The sequence below is a fragment of the Otolemur garnettii genome, unplaced genomic scaffold (assembly GCF_000181295.1).
Source record: "Otolemur garnettii isolate 467f Iridium unplaced genomic scaffold, OtoGar3 scaffold00031, whole genome shotgun sequence".
Taxonomy (NCBI): Eukaryota; Metazoa; Chordata; class Mammalia; order Primates; family Galagidae; genus Otolemur; species Otolemur garnettii.
The window spans coordinates 14,930,566-14,944,089 of record NW_003852426.1 but is presented as its reverse complement, the minus strand read 5'-3'; the positions used below and the strand labels follow the sequence as shown (position 1 = coordinate 14,944,089).

General features: G+C 39.8%; 1 protein-coding gene across 1 annotated transcript in view; it reads right to left on the bottom strand.

Annotated features, from left to right (window-relative positions):
* The window catches only part of CDC5L (cell division cycle 5 like), a 53,858-nt gene extending 42,163 nt beyond the window's left edge, over window positions 1-11,695 (bottom strand). Inside the window, exons 1-5 of the mRNA XM_003789234.3 lie at window positions 11,379-11,695; window positions 8,665-8,768; window positions 6,536-6,697; window positions 5,462-5,589; window positions 2,252-2,351 (exon numbers count right to left, since the gene is read on the bottom strand). Of these exons, the coding sequence (XP_003789282.1) occupies window positions 2,252-2,351; window positions 5,462-5,589; window positions 6,536-6,697; window positions 8,665-8,768; window positions 11,379-11,423 (539 nt within the window). The 5' untranslated portion in view covers window positions 11,424-11,695. The remainder of the gene's footprint in view (window positions 1-2,251; window positions 2,352-5,461; window positions 5,590-6,535; window positions 6,698-8,664; window positions 8,769-11,378) is intronic.
* Between the last annotated feature and the right edge of the window lie 1,829 nt (window positions 11,696-13,524).

Sequence of the window (13,524 nt, the reverse complement as noted above, 5' to 3'; positions counted from 1 at the left end):
AAAAAAAAAAAAAAAAAAAATAGTATATACAGTATGATCCAATTCTGTATAAATGTTAGAGTAGGTATATACACATAAATGCACATCTATATTGAAAGAGAGAAAGGTTTGGAAAGATATATTTCAAAATGTTAAATTTCATTCTTTAAACAATATAAAGACTTCAAATCACATTAGAAAACCTTTACAAAATAATTCTAAGTGAATACAACCAAGCCACATGCCATTATATAAATCATATCCCCAAACAAATACTGAAAGGAAAAGTAATCAATTACAAAATGCTTTAGGTCATAAAATAGATCTGTAATTTAACATTTAAAGTAAATAGTCCTGTACTATGCTTCACATACAGGCCAATACAGCCTGTTACAAGAGGTATGTATAACATAATTTATAAAAATTTGTAGATGCTATTAAAAAAACTACAGGAAATTATAGGGCAAATTAATATCTACAATAATTTATTTAAAACAATCAATAATAGCCACACTTGGGAGATTTTTCACATATGCATTTGCTATGTACCTGGCCCAATCCACATGGCTCTAAAAATTTGGTGCCCAAACAATTATGGATAAAAATGAAAAAGGTGTATTTTTTTCAACTTTACACTAAATAGTACACAGAATAGAAAGGTGACTTAAATCCTCTTGGTTTCTATTTATTATCCCAGGCTGATCATACTCCCACATACGTAATTATTCTAGATTCCTCCTTCTCAGGATCCGGCACTTTAAAACCATTACTGCGGAAACCATTAACACAATCCTAGTCATCAGGTCTCCAACCCAGCCCAAGGACCACAGAAGGCATTGTGTAAGGCTAGGAAGGTTATTCCAATGCCCTTATCCCAAAAGCTAGTAAGTGGTTATACCCTTTCTTTAATCTACTTCATCTTGGTTTCTGGACCATTAGGAATGATATCAATCATGAACTTAACCAAAATGAAAAAAGTAGATGTGAAAAAAATCCTGGGTAAAAGACAATGCCTAATATATACCACTTTTCAAATGATTTCTAAAGGAGCCTAAAATTTCTATTCCCTCTGTTAATTTTAATTTTAATTCCCTCTGTTCAGCCTAGTTTCCTGTTTCACAGCCAGTGCTTGCCCAAAATCAATCAAGGAGAGTAACTAACTGGCAGTCATGCAAGTCACATATCCTTGGGTGTCCTCCAACCACCTGACTCCAAGATGGTTATAACAAATGAAGTTCTCCCATGCCAACAGAACAAACCCGACGACCCAGGCAAACTGGACATTACTTCTGTTTTTTCTATAACTATTCTGAATGCTTAGAAAAAAATACAAGACTTTTCCAGAGTAATAAATAAGCTAAGAAATATTAGCAAAATGAGAATTGGACAATACTGACGATTATTCACCCAGCAAAGTTGATAAATCATGCAGTTTTATCAGTTCCAAAGATGCATAGACAAATTATTTAACTATGGATGGAGATAACCATAGTGAACATTGTGAAATATGTATTTTTCATCCCTGTTTCCTAGCATGTCACTTCTAAAATCTTTGGAATCTTCACAGTGTTGTGTCTTTTTGTATGATAATAAATTCATGGCTTGCAGCACCTAGGTAGCTTCAGGATTATAGCTGGTCATTAGAAAGACCAAAGCATGGTTAGAAAGTTGGAACTTTCAGTTCTCCATTCTTGCCTCCCAGGAGGGGAAAGGGGCTGAAGGTAAAGTTTATCACCAATGGCCAAGGCTTTTATCAATCATGCCTACAGAATGAAGCCCCCATAAAAACCCCAAAAAGGACAGGGTTTGGAGAACTTGAACGTAACCAAATATGTAAGGGGTGCCAAGAAGGTGAACAAGAGCACATCCACACTCCACAGGGACAGAAGCTTGTGTGCTCAGGATTCTTTCAGACTTCTCATCCTATATATCTCTTAATCTGGCTGTTCATTTGCATCCTTTAAAATATCCTTTGTAATAAACTGGTAAACATGAGTAAGCTTCTCTGAGTTCCGGGAGCCACTCCAGCAAATTAATGAAACCCTAACAAGGAGCTGTAAGAACCTTGACTTATAGCCATTTGGTCAGAAGCACAGAAAAACTAACCTGGGGCTTGCAACCTGCCTCATCTGGTGCTATCTCCAGGTAGATAGTATCAGAATCGAACTGAGCTAGTGTCTGCTGCAGAACTGATTGCTTACTTGCCATACATCTGATCACGGAAGTATTATGTGTTGAATGTTTAAGTTAGAAAGCATATATCCACACATACCTTGCTTCTTCCAACTGTTTCTCTCTTGCTTTCCTCTTGGCCTTCTTTCCCTGAGTATTAGCCAGGCGGGCTCTAGCTTCAGAAAGCATCTCAAGTTCATCTGCAAAAAAAAAAAGAGGAGAAAACTTAAGTTACTCTCCAAAAGAATCATGGTATGTAAGATACACCCTAATACTTACAATGGGAAAAAACATAAATATACTCATTATATGTGGTAATATAATGGAAACAGCTTGAATTTTGAGTCAAAGAACCTAGGTTAAAAATCTGGCACACCACTTACCAGCTACATGACCTTATTTACCCACCCTGAATGCCTTTCCCTATAAAACTAGAGTAACGATTCCTACTTCACAAAGATGTTAAGAGCTAAGTAAAATGAAATATATAAAGCATCTAGCAAGTAGCTATTAAATAGCGACTACATTATCATAGCCTTCATTATCACCAACTACCTGGCACAGCACAAAGTGTGAAATATTATAAAACTATTATGAGGAAACTGCTATCATGAGATACATTTTTCCCTTCAGAACTATTTCTCTCATCTAATACATTTTTCACAGCTCTGCAGATTAGAATAATAAATACCACTACTTATGCCTTAAAACAATTTCTATCTAAGGCTGTTGAGTGAAATCACATGGGAACTTTTATAAAACTCAGATTTCAAGATCATTCCCTTACTTCCACCCCATCCTTCTGCCACAGGGTTAACTAACTCAGCATCTCTAAGGAAAGCCATGGTACTTTTATTTTTAAAAGTTCTCCATGTGTCAAAGATGTAGCCGATCTAGCCAGTTTGCTTTTGGAAACCACTACCTTCAAACTTTTATACCTTTCCAATCCTATGTTAGATCTTGTCCAACATAATGACTTTCCTGTTTCATTCCCATGTTCAAAGACATCTGATACTTTTTTTTGTTGCATTCTATATGAGCCCTCAACTTACTTGGAATTGCATAAAATGAAAATACATATAATAAGGGCTTCTAGGGAAGATTTTTTTTTTTTTTGAGACAGAGCCTCAAGCTGTCCCCCTGGGCAGAGTGCCGTGGCATTACAGCTCACAGCAACCTCCAACTCCTGGGCTCAAGCGAGTCTCCTGCCTCTGCCTCCCAAGTAGCTGGGACCACAGGTGCCCGCCACAACGCCCGGCTATTTTTTGGTTGCAGCCGTCATTGTTGTTTTGGCGGGTCCGGGCTGGGGATTCGAACCCGCCACCTTAGGTGTACGTGGCTGGCGCCTTAGCTGGTTGAGCTATAGGCGCCGAGCCTCTAGGGAAGATTTTTCCAAGTGATCTGGAAAAGAAACTCCAGGGATATAAATTATGTGTCTATCAATGTGTTATGAAAATGATGTGCCTCTCATTCCATGACAAAGAGGTTAGCAACATTCTTTGGCCTGCAAACATAGTTGATCACTGCTTATAGGAAGAAAAAGCCTGTTCAATTTTAAAAACCAACAGTTATTTTAGAATACACAAAGTTTTTAGGAAGCATGGACAGAGTTAATCAACACTGTGGATGTTACGGATTTATAAGGAGGTCCTACAAATGGTGGAAAAAAATTATTCTTCTGGCTGTTGGAAGTTTCTGTTGTAAACAGCTATATCCTTTACTCATCAGATAAGGAGAGTGGAGAAAAAGCACAAATACATCTTTCTCTCAGGACAAATCTCCTTATTCAGCTTGTGAGCAACATGAGGAACAGAAATTCAAGAAAGAGAGGAAGACTATCATCTTCTGACACTGAGAAAAGGCTAAATGAGAAAATGCATTTTATAATGCAAAATGAAAAGAATAATCAACAAAGGACTGCAGGGTTGGCAGCAGAATAAATGAGAACATTAGGAGGGAAACCATTTTCTACTGTGAGACATCCAAGAGGAAGCTGGGACTTCATCCTGGAGATGGCTTCAGGAAGTACCACACATGATCAGGCACGGTGGCTCACACCTATAAAATAATCCTAGCACTCTGGGAGGGCACAAGAGGATCGCTTGAGCTCAGGAGTTCAAGACCAGCCTGAGAAAGGGCAAAAGCCCACCTGTACCAAAAACAGAAAAAAATTAGCCAAGCATCGTGGTAGCCACCTGTAGTCCCTGATACATGGGAGGCTGAGGCAGGAGGATGGCTTGAACCCAAGAGTTTGAGGTTGCTGTGAGCTAGGCTGACGACATGGCCCTCTAGCCTAGGCAAAAGAGAGAGACACAGTCTCAAGAACAAAAGAAGTATCACACTCAAAAAAATTATAAACAAAAACACTATAATTATTTTATGTAACCTAAAACAGATAAAATCATCAGGTGAGTTCATAATTATGTTTTTCCCTTTTGAAACTGTAGGATAATTATAAGTAATCCACTAACCTCTTTCCTGCCCAAAATAAATAAGAGCTGGGGAGTATGCAGGTGGCAGAAAAACTGGATTGAGAAGGGTTAAAAACTCAAGTACTCAATTAATTATTGAGTGCTTCACAACAACCCTGTCAAGTAAAGTAGATATTACTATACCCCATCCAGCAAAAAAGAGAATCAAAGCTCAGAGAGATCATATGACTTGCCTCAGGTCAAACAGCTAGCAAGTAATAAACATCGGTCTAAAATCCAATCCCTGATTCTTAATCATATGCCTCACAAAATCATCGTAAGTGTCATCAAAGTCCTGCAGTGTTACCTTCTCGCAGATTAAATGACCTGCCTACAGTCAAAGAAATAATTAATAGGACTAAGGTCCAATACCCTGATTTGTTCCCACTCTCCATGGAGTGGGAAGGAGAAACAGGATACTCAAGGGCTCACCCCTAGTCTCTGGGAAATCGTCCCAGTATATTACATTGCTTTATTTTCATTTTGTTTGTTTTAAGAGACAGGGTCCTGCTATGTTGCTCAGGCTGGCCTCTAACTCCTAGGCTTAAACAATCCTCCTGCTTCAGCCTCCCATGAAAAGTAGCTGGGACCACAGGCACATACCAGTATGCCAGGCAACAATGTATGGAAGAAAAAGGTGCACTGCCCAAAAAGAGCAACTACTGTATAATAAAAAATACTAAGTACATTTGGAAAGATACTTAGAAGAACAACTTCTGATAAAATTGAACTTCTAAATCAGAGAAGTTCAGAGTTCAGAAAGTAACGAAACAACTGAAAAAAAGCCTGAGTAGTTTATAGTTACCAAAGAAATAAACTGCTCACACGCATACACTTACCCTCATCCATATCAATTGGATCAGGCCGTGCTGGTTTTGTTTCCGGATTTGGATCTATTTCCCCAGGCTTAAGTTTCCGTGGATCATCTGTTGTTTCTTCTTCATTGTCTCTTTGGGCAGCTTTATCCCTAGGAAAAAAACACAGATAGGTAAGTCACACTATCATACCATTCAGTATTAGCATTACCAGCTTTCTTAGCTCTAACACTCTTTTCCCGCCCCCCAAAACTCAATGTATAGAATTCAACAAAATAAAGCATTTCTACTATATTACCTCATCGGGAAGCAATGGCATTAAAATTCACTAATTTCAATGTTTCCAATCACTATGAAACAGGATCCAAGCAGCCCCGAATCACAAATGCATACTAATAAAAAAAAACTATTAGCAAAGAACCAAAATATCCTAATAGTTAATTCTCAGTAGTATAATTATGGGTGACTTATTTGCTCTTTTACTATCTTTTCCCCAGATTTCCAATAATGAACATGTATTACTTGCGTAATTTTTTAAATTGTCCTTTTAAAAAATATATAACAGAAGATATAATTAGATTGACCATTGAAGATTTGGAATATATAATCTAACAGCTTTAGTTCCTCTGGCTTTACGCGCATTTGTAATTAAAAGTTTAAAGACAACCCCATAAATGCATCAATGTACAAAGTTATGATTTAATAAAAAATAATTAATTATAAAAAATAAATAAATAAAAGTTTAAAGACATGGTGGCACCCGTAGCTCAGTGGGTAGGGCTCCAGCCACATACACCGAGACTGGCGGGTTTGAACCTGGCCCAGGCAGCTGGACAACAATGACAACTGCAACAAAAAAAATAGCCAGGCATTGTGGCGGGCACCTATAGTCCCAGCTACTCGGGAGGCTGAGGCAAGAAATCACTTAAGCCCAAGAATTTGAAGTTGCTGTGAGCTGTGATGCCATAGCACTCGACCAAGGGCGACATACTGAGACACTACCTCAAAAAAGAAAAAAAAAAGTTCAAAGACAAAAAAGGCTAAAAGTATGTTCACCCTCATTCACACATTTTATGCACCTTTTGAAGATTCACTTACAGAAGAAATTCATAGTGTTCCAAGCACTGGGCTGCTGTTCTTCCAATGATTGGGGCAATAGTCCTCCACTGAGTTGGCATCAACTTAGCCAAGTGCAAGAGTTTTTCCTCTTCTTCTCTGGACCACTCTGTTTTCTTAATACTTGGATCCAGCCATTCATACCTATTAAAAGATATGATTTTATATATTAGTCATCTAGCAAAAATATCCAACTTATATATTAGATACACTAACTTCTATGTCTGAAAAACACACATTCTCATCCTCCAATTACTAAAGCTATTCTTTTTGATAACAGAATATTCACTGTGTGGCTAAAATTATCCTATTCAATATTCCCCATTTTACCACAGTCTACAGTATTTTAATTATGCAAAATAAGCAATGCTTTAAAAAGGTAAATGGCTGAATTCTGATCATATACTTCTTTCTCAACCATTATTTGTTTAATTTATTTTACAGTTTATTAGCAGTTTTGAAATTATTTGAAAATGAGACATCATCTCATATTTTTATAGTTTCTAGTTTTCATAGTACTTTCTTATGCTTTGATTCTCACAACACCTTGGCTTACTTCTTTAAGCATTTGATTTATACTCACTAAATGCCTTTCAATATCATATGCTTTCATTTGGTATGTTTTGAAATTTAAGTAAAACTACTATAGCACCCTCTGTCTTTCCTAATGCCCCACCCATCCCATCTTTTCCATATAGTCTACTAAGCTAGAAGAGAGGCTAGCAAACAGGACACAAATCCTACCAAATATTAGAGAAGGAGCAGTGCCACTAAGAGAAAATAGAAATCGGAACTACTTCTTCAGCCTAAGAATCATCATCCTTCTTGGAATCCAATTTCTACATTCTGATCCTTTTCCCTATTCACATGCCTAGGAAATTAGGCCATTCTTACACAATCCAAAGTATAATCCTAGATCCTCATGCCATGAACACCTGTAAATAGCTTAGTATATCCACTACCCTGTGACTTAAAAGGTGACACCATAAGTGTAGGTTTTGGCTTACATTTTATTTTAAGGCAGCAAATAAATAATATTTTCACTTTATTATGAGAAAACTCAATTACTGTGGGCTCTTCTAAAAAGTTAACCTTTATTTATCATTTATTTCTTTGGGAAAGTAAGTTCTAACACAGTCAAGTTGGCCAGGCCCAGTGGCTCATGCCTGTAATCTCAGCATTGTCTGAGGAGAATCTCAGGAGAATCACTTAAAGCTAGGAGTCCTTCTGAGATTAGCCTGGCCAATAAGCAAAACCTCATCTTTGCAAAAATTAAAATTAAAAAATTAGGCATAGCGCATGTACCCACAGTTCTAACTTCTCGGGAGGCTGAGCTAGGAGAATCACTTGAGCCCAGAGTTCAAGATTATAGTGAGCTATGATGGTACCACTGTACTCTAGCCTGAAGGACAGAATAAGACACTATCTCTTAAAAAACTGAAACAACGGCTCGGCGCCTATAGCTCAACCGGCTAAGGCGCCAGCCACATACACCTAAGGTGGCGGGTTTGAATCCAGCCCAGACCTGACAAACAACAATGATGGCTGCAACCAAAAAATAGCCGGGCGTTGTGGCGGGCACCTGCGGTCCCAGCTACTTGGGAGGCTGAGGCAGGAGACTCACTTGAGCCCAGGAGTTGGAGGTTGCCAGAGCACTCTACCCAGGGGGACAGCTTGAGGCTCTGTCTCAAAAAAAAAAAAAAAACACAAACCTAAAACAACAACAAAAAAACCCGAGCAACTTATAAACTTTTAGAACACAGTTTATCTATAATCCAGGAATCATTTGTCCCTGAAGTAGACTTTATACTTCACAAAGTGCTCTCCAATACAGTAACTCTTTTAGATGGAGCCTCCTATCTTTCTCAGTTAGAGCCAAGTACTGTATTCCTAACTGAGAGAAAACAAGGGCAGGAGAAAGGGGACAGAAAAATGGCTTGTCTTATAAACGAGTAACTGACACTAAGTCAAAAAGCAAATTCCCATCCCACTCCATACTTTTTGTTATAACACAGTGTCTCCTTTCCTTTCTAAGTGTCAAAGAGCTGACAGTATCCTCCTCATAATTAAGGCAATTTTCTGTTTTCCACTTATTATTAACCAGTACATACCATCTGGCTTTGCACTGCTTTGCTGATTTTCTATGCAGCAGTGAGGCAATCCTAGACCACTGGTTTTTCCCATATTTCATCACCGCAGCTTTCAAAATTTCATCCTAAAAAGAAATTGTCAAAGAGTACATTCAATCACAAAATTTCAAGTGAGAAAAGACAAAAATTTAAATTAACTCTGATAGGATTGCTACAGAGCAGTGGTTCTCAACCTTCCTAATGCCTCCTAATGCCAAGACCCTTTAATACAGTTCCTCATGTTGTGGTGACCCCCAACCATAAAATTATTTTCGTTGCTACTTCATAACTGTAATTTTGCTACTGTTATGAATCATAATGTAAATATCTGATATGCAAGATATATTTTCATTGTTACAAAGAGGTCACGACCCACAGGTTGAGAACCTCTGCTATAGAGAGACAGAGATATACACGCATGCAGGCACATGCCCTGAGATTAAAAAAAAGGACGAAAACCTCATTAACTATAATAATAAACGGCAAGCATGAATTAGCAAAATTCAAAAAATTAAGAAGAAATTCTTTGGGACATCTTACCCTCCCTTTTACCACACACTGATAAATTAGGAATGAGAACAGCCTGATGTAAGAGAAACCCTAGTTTGTGATTAAGAAAAAGTATTCTTTCATGTATGGCTATCCTCTTAAAAAAGGCATAGCTTAAAAAAAAAAAAGTATAACTCATTCATTTATATATTCACTCAAAAAACATTTCCTGAATACCTACTTTGAACCAGGTCTTAGGGGAAAAGATTCAAAATAGGATACATCCAAGCCTCAAGAAGCAAGTTTGAAACTCTACTGAATCCAAGTCTCCAGCCATTTTAATCTCGACTACAACCCAAGAATCTGTATCTCAGGTCTACCTAAGAATTAACACATTGACTGCCACACGGGGAAAAAATAATTTTTTCTTGTGGCCACAGTGTTTTATTCAATCAGCACAGGTCAAGAGACATGCAAGTTATATATGCTTCATGAGGCTCTGGACTCAGAGTAAGTTAAATATAACTCACATGGCAGTTTACATGTTAAATATATGTTCCTGACTCAACCAATCAGCCCTCTCTTTGGTTTCCCCTAGTTTCTACATACCATTTTACCAAGGTACCCACCACAATATGGAATGCACCAATCCCAGGGCAGCCTGGGAAGCTAAACCACAGATAGAGTCACAGATGAATGCACTTGGGAGATTTTACTTTCAGGATTTTTTCCACACTGGACTTGAGCTATATGCCTCATAACTGAGCCACCCCACCCCATACTCAAGAGAGTTGGAGGGGGTGGGGGGAGAGTGCAGGGCTTTGACCACTACATTAGGAATCCTACTGTTAACTGACTCTACATCTGTCTCTCCCTCTGAAGTCATTTTTTCTACAATTTAAACAGCCTGGTTCCCTCAGTGCAAGCTGAAGCAGTTTTCACTGTCTTTTATTTGTAACTTTGTTGCAATACTACCGAACCCGAACATATTTTCAACTAAGTATATAAAGCAGGTATATAGCTACTAGATACACTCAGAAAACAAATGCCAAGCAACCTACTTTCCTGTTGGTTACTGACCTAGGTTCTAGGGATACCAAGAACCAGTCCTCTTGCAATGTTGTCTGGTGAGGGAAAAAAACAACTAGCATTTACTTCAAAAATACGGTGTCCAACTCTGTTCTCAATATATTAATTTATTTAATCCTCAAGAGAGATAAGTATTATCTCCATTTAGAAAAATGAGGAAATCGAGGCTTTGAGAAGAAACTTTACTTGGCATCACACAGAAGAACACAAAGTTACAAAAGGACAAAACAAGCTGTAACAAATGGAAGAAAAAAGATACAAGACCCCTGGATATGCAACTAATTCTTAACATGGTGAGCGCACAAAGATCCAAAAAAGTGTTTCTGAATTACGTTTAAAGGATGGGCAGAAAGATGCCAAGCAGCAGAAAGACATTCCAAGGTAGATACTAAGAAGTGAAAATGAACATGAAAAGATAAGATGTGCTTTGAAACTGATAAATTCAGTGCACTCTGAACACAAAATGCACTAAAATCTAATTTCTGTTTTACTCTCTACTGCCCTTTAGCTAATGGCAGTCATTATCCACTACAGGCGGAGTGACAAGAAGAAGAGACAGACCTTGGGATCTGTCGGGAGGACAAACAGGTTATGTCCTGATAACAGATAACCAGAGAGGTGCGGGCATAAACTGGCTCTTTGAACCTGGCACCCAAGCTGCTTCCCCTCAGCAAGGAAGTCAATGAAGAGAAAAAGTTGTGGCCACAACAATTTCTTTTGAGTATCAAAGAAAGTTGTGGTCCCTGGCCTGAGAAAGGGTGGTGCCCCAGAAAACCAACTCCAGCTGATGTTCTTATCTCCCTAGCCACACTGAGATCCTCTAGGGAAAGGGGGCGGCGCGTATTCAATACAACATATGTTTGCTAAGGGCCTCACAAATGCCTGGCACTGAGTACAGGGCTGAGTTATCAGGTGGTTAAATCACGGTCCCTATCCTGGAGGCGCTCACAGAACGCCGGGCAGAGGACACAGCACAGGACCCAAGGGTCCGCCCCACAGCAGCCACCTCTGCAGACCCCCGCAGGGCATCCGCCTCGCCTCCCCGACCTCCACGCGCGTGCGCACAAGCTGCTAGAGGGAGGGAGGAGGACAGCGGACGGCGGGAAAAGGAGACTCACCTCGGTATTCCTCCACACGCCCCCCTTGATCATAATTCGAGGCATCTTGGCGGCGGGTGTCTAGGCAAGCGGCCGAGAGGAGCTTCAGAGAAGAAGTAACGGCGCTTCGGCCACGGGACCCAAATCCGCCACTTCCTCCAAGCGCGACCTTCTGCTTTTAAGAGCTCTGCGCAGGCGCAAGGGGCGGGGCAGGCAGAATTACAGGTCTCGCGAGATCTCGGGGGTCTGTGAGGAAGAGAATGCCTGAGAGCTCTACCGTGGGAAGACTGACAGAAAACCATCAAACAACTCTGGGCAGAGCGCCCCGTGCCGCGCGCATGTCCAAGACAGGTGGGAAGAAGCCACGGTTGTCGCGAGACCCTGGAGTTTCTGGCTGGCAGCCTAGTGGGGGGGATTGGTCGTGACGTCACTTAGTGGCAGTGGGTAGGGACGTCGCGCGTGTAGTTTCAGCCCAAGTGGGTCCGAAGAAAGCTTTAATTTATTAAGTTAGCATTTTATTAAGCATTTTACTAATGGGAATTTATTCACAGAATACTCAGGAAAAGGCAATGGCTTGGGCTTAGTTTTCTTACCTGTAAAAAAAATACAGATAACAGTGCCCACCTCATAGGACTGTCCTAAGGACTAAAGGAGAAAATAAACTCAGCACAGCCCCTGACGGGTAACTGCTCCATGAAACGACAGCTATTATTGCAAGGAGGGCAACACCAATTTCGCCCCACCTCCGGGTGATCAGTGCTTGTTGCAGAAACTCCCAGAAATGTCAGAGTTTTTCATTCATCACTATTCAGAATGTGTGGATTAATAAGAAGAATTACCAAAGGTAGGCACCAGTATTAGACAAACTCTGGGTGAATGGAAATCTTGGTTCTCTCTGAGCATCTTGGGTAAAAACCTTACTGAATGTCAGCGTCCTCGTCTAAAAAGTAGAGCTAACCCTACCTCATAAATTGGGGGGGGGCAACAGATTAATAAAACATAACTGAAACCCAAGGAGATGGGGATTGCCATGCCACCTCTCAGTTACTTAGTCTCCGTCACTGTTCCAGATAGGTCCTTGACTCCAGCCTTGGACAGTGTGAAAATATTTAGTGGATTAGGAAATGTCCTTAGTATTTATATAGTGCTTTTCTCTTTATATTTCTTCATTTCTTCACTCACCTCTTCTGGAAGAACTAAATAATTTTCTGATTCTATTTTTGTTATTTTTTTTTACCTTGAAGTGGGAAATCACACCAATAAAGTCACATTCTTTTGAGGCAGAGGCAATGTAAGATTATAAAGAGCATGCAGACTTGACCATCTACTCGTTCACTCCTACCTCTGCCTCTGCTGTCAACTGGCTATGTAATTGGTGACAAGCCATTTTCTGTCTCTGGACCTCTGCTTGCAATTTTCCCTTGTAGGATGTGTGACCATTACCACCTGCCCACCCTATCCCCAGTATCCACTCAGTTGCTGTAGTCACAATCTCAATATCTCTCTCTCTCTCTCTCTCTCTCTCCATTTGATTAATCTGAACTAATTAAGTTTCCTCCCTAGAGACTTTAACACTGAGACAGAGAAGAGGTCAGTTTTCCTGCTGGCTGCTGAACCTCTATTATATGACACCCAGGAGCTATCTACCACCGTGTGTTGGACTGGTAGACTAAGAAAGCAGGTTGTGGGTACATTTGAGGAACAGAAATAAAAGTTCAGAAACAGGTAGGTCCTGGCCACATCAGAGTCCCTGGATCCATTATATTTGAGTCATAGCTGCATCTCTATTCTTGTGTTCTGATGACTTCCCCTTTTGGCTTGTGCCATTTGGAGGTGGGTTTCTATTACTTGAAGAGTCCGAACAAATCCAGAGTTGGATCAGTTCTCAGAGCCCTTTCAAATCTAACATTCCACAAGTTCATAATAATGGCTTTTCCTTTGCCCACAGGGCTACCTCTATATCATATGTCACCTTTGCAGCAGCTAGAAAAAGATTCCCCTTCCTCAAGGTACTTTATGCCACCTGCTGGAAAATTGTCACAAAATATTGATGTTCTGAGAACAGGACACACTATTTACTACAAGAAAATTTGATCTATCATGTCTGCTATGGAAATTGTGCCCATCCATATAGAGAGAGTGACCCTGCCAACTGTCCCCCAAGTCA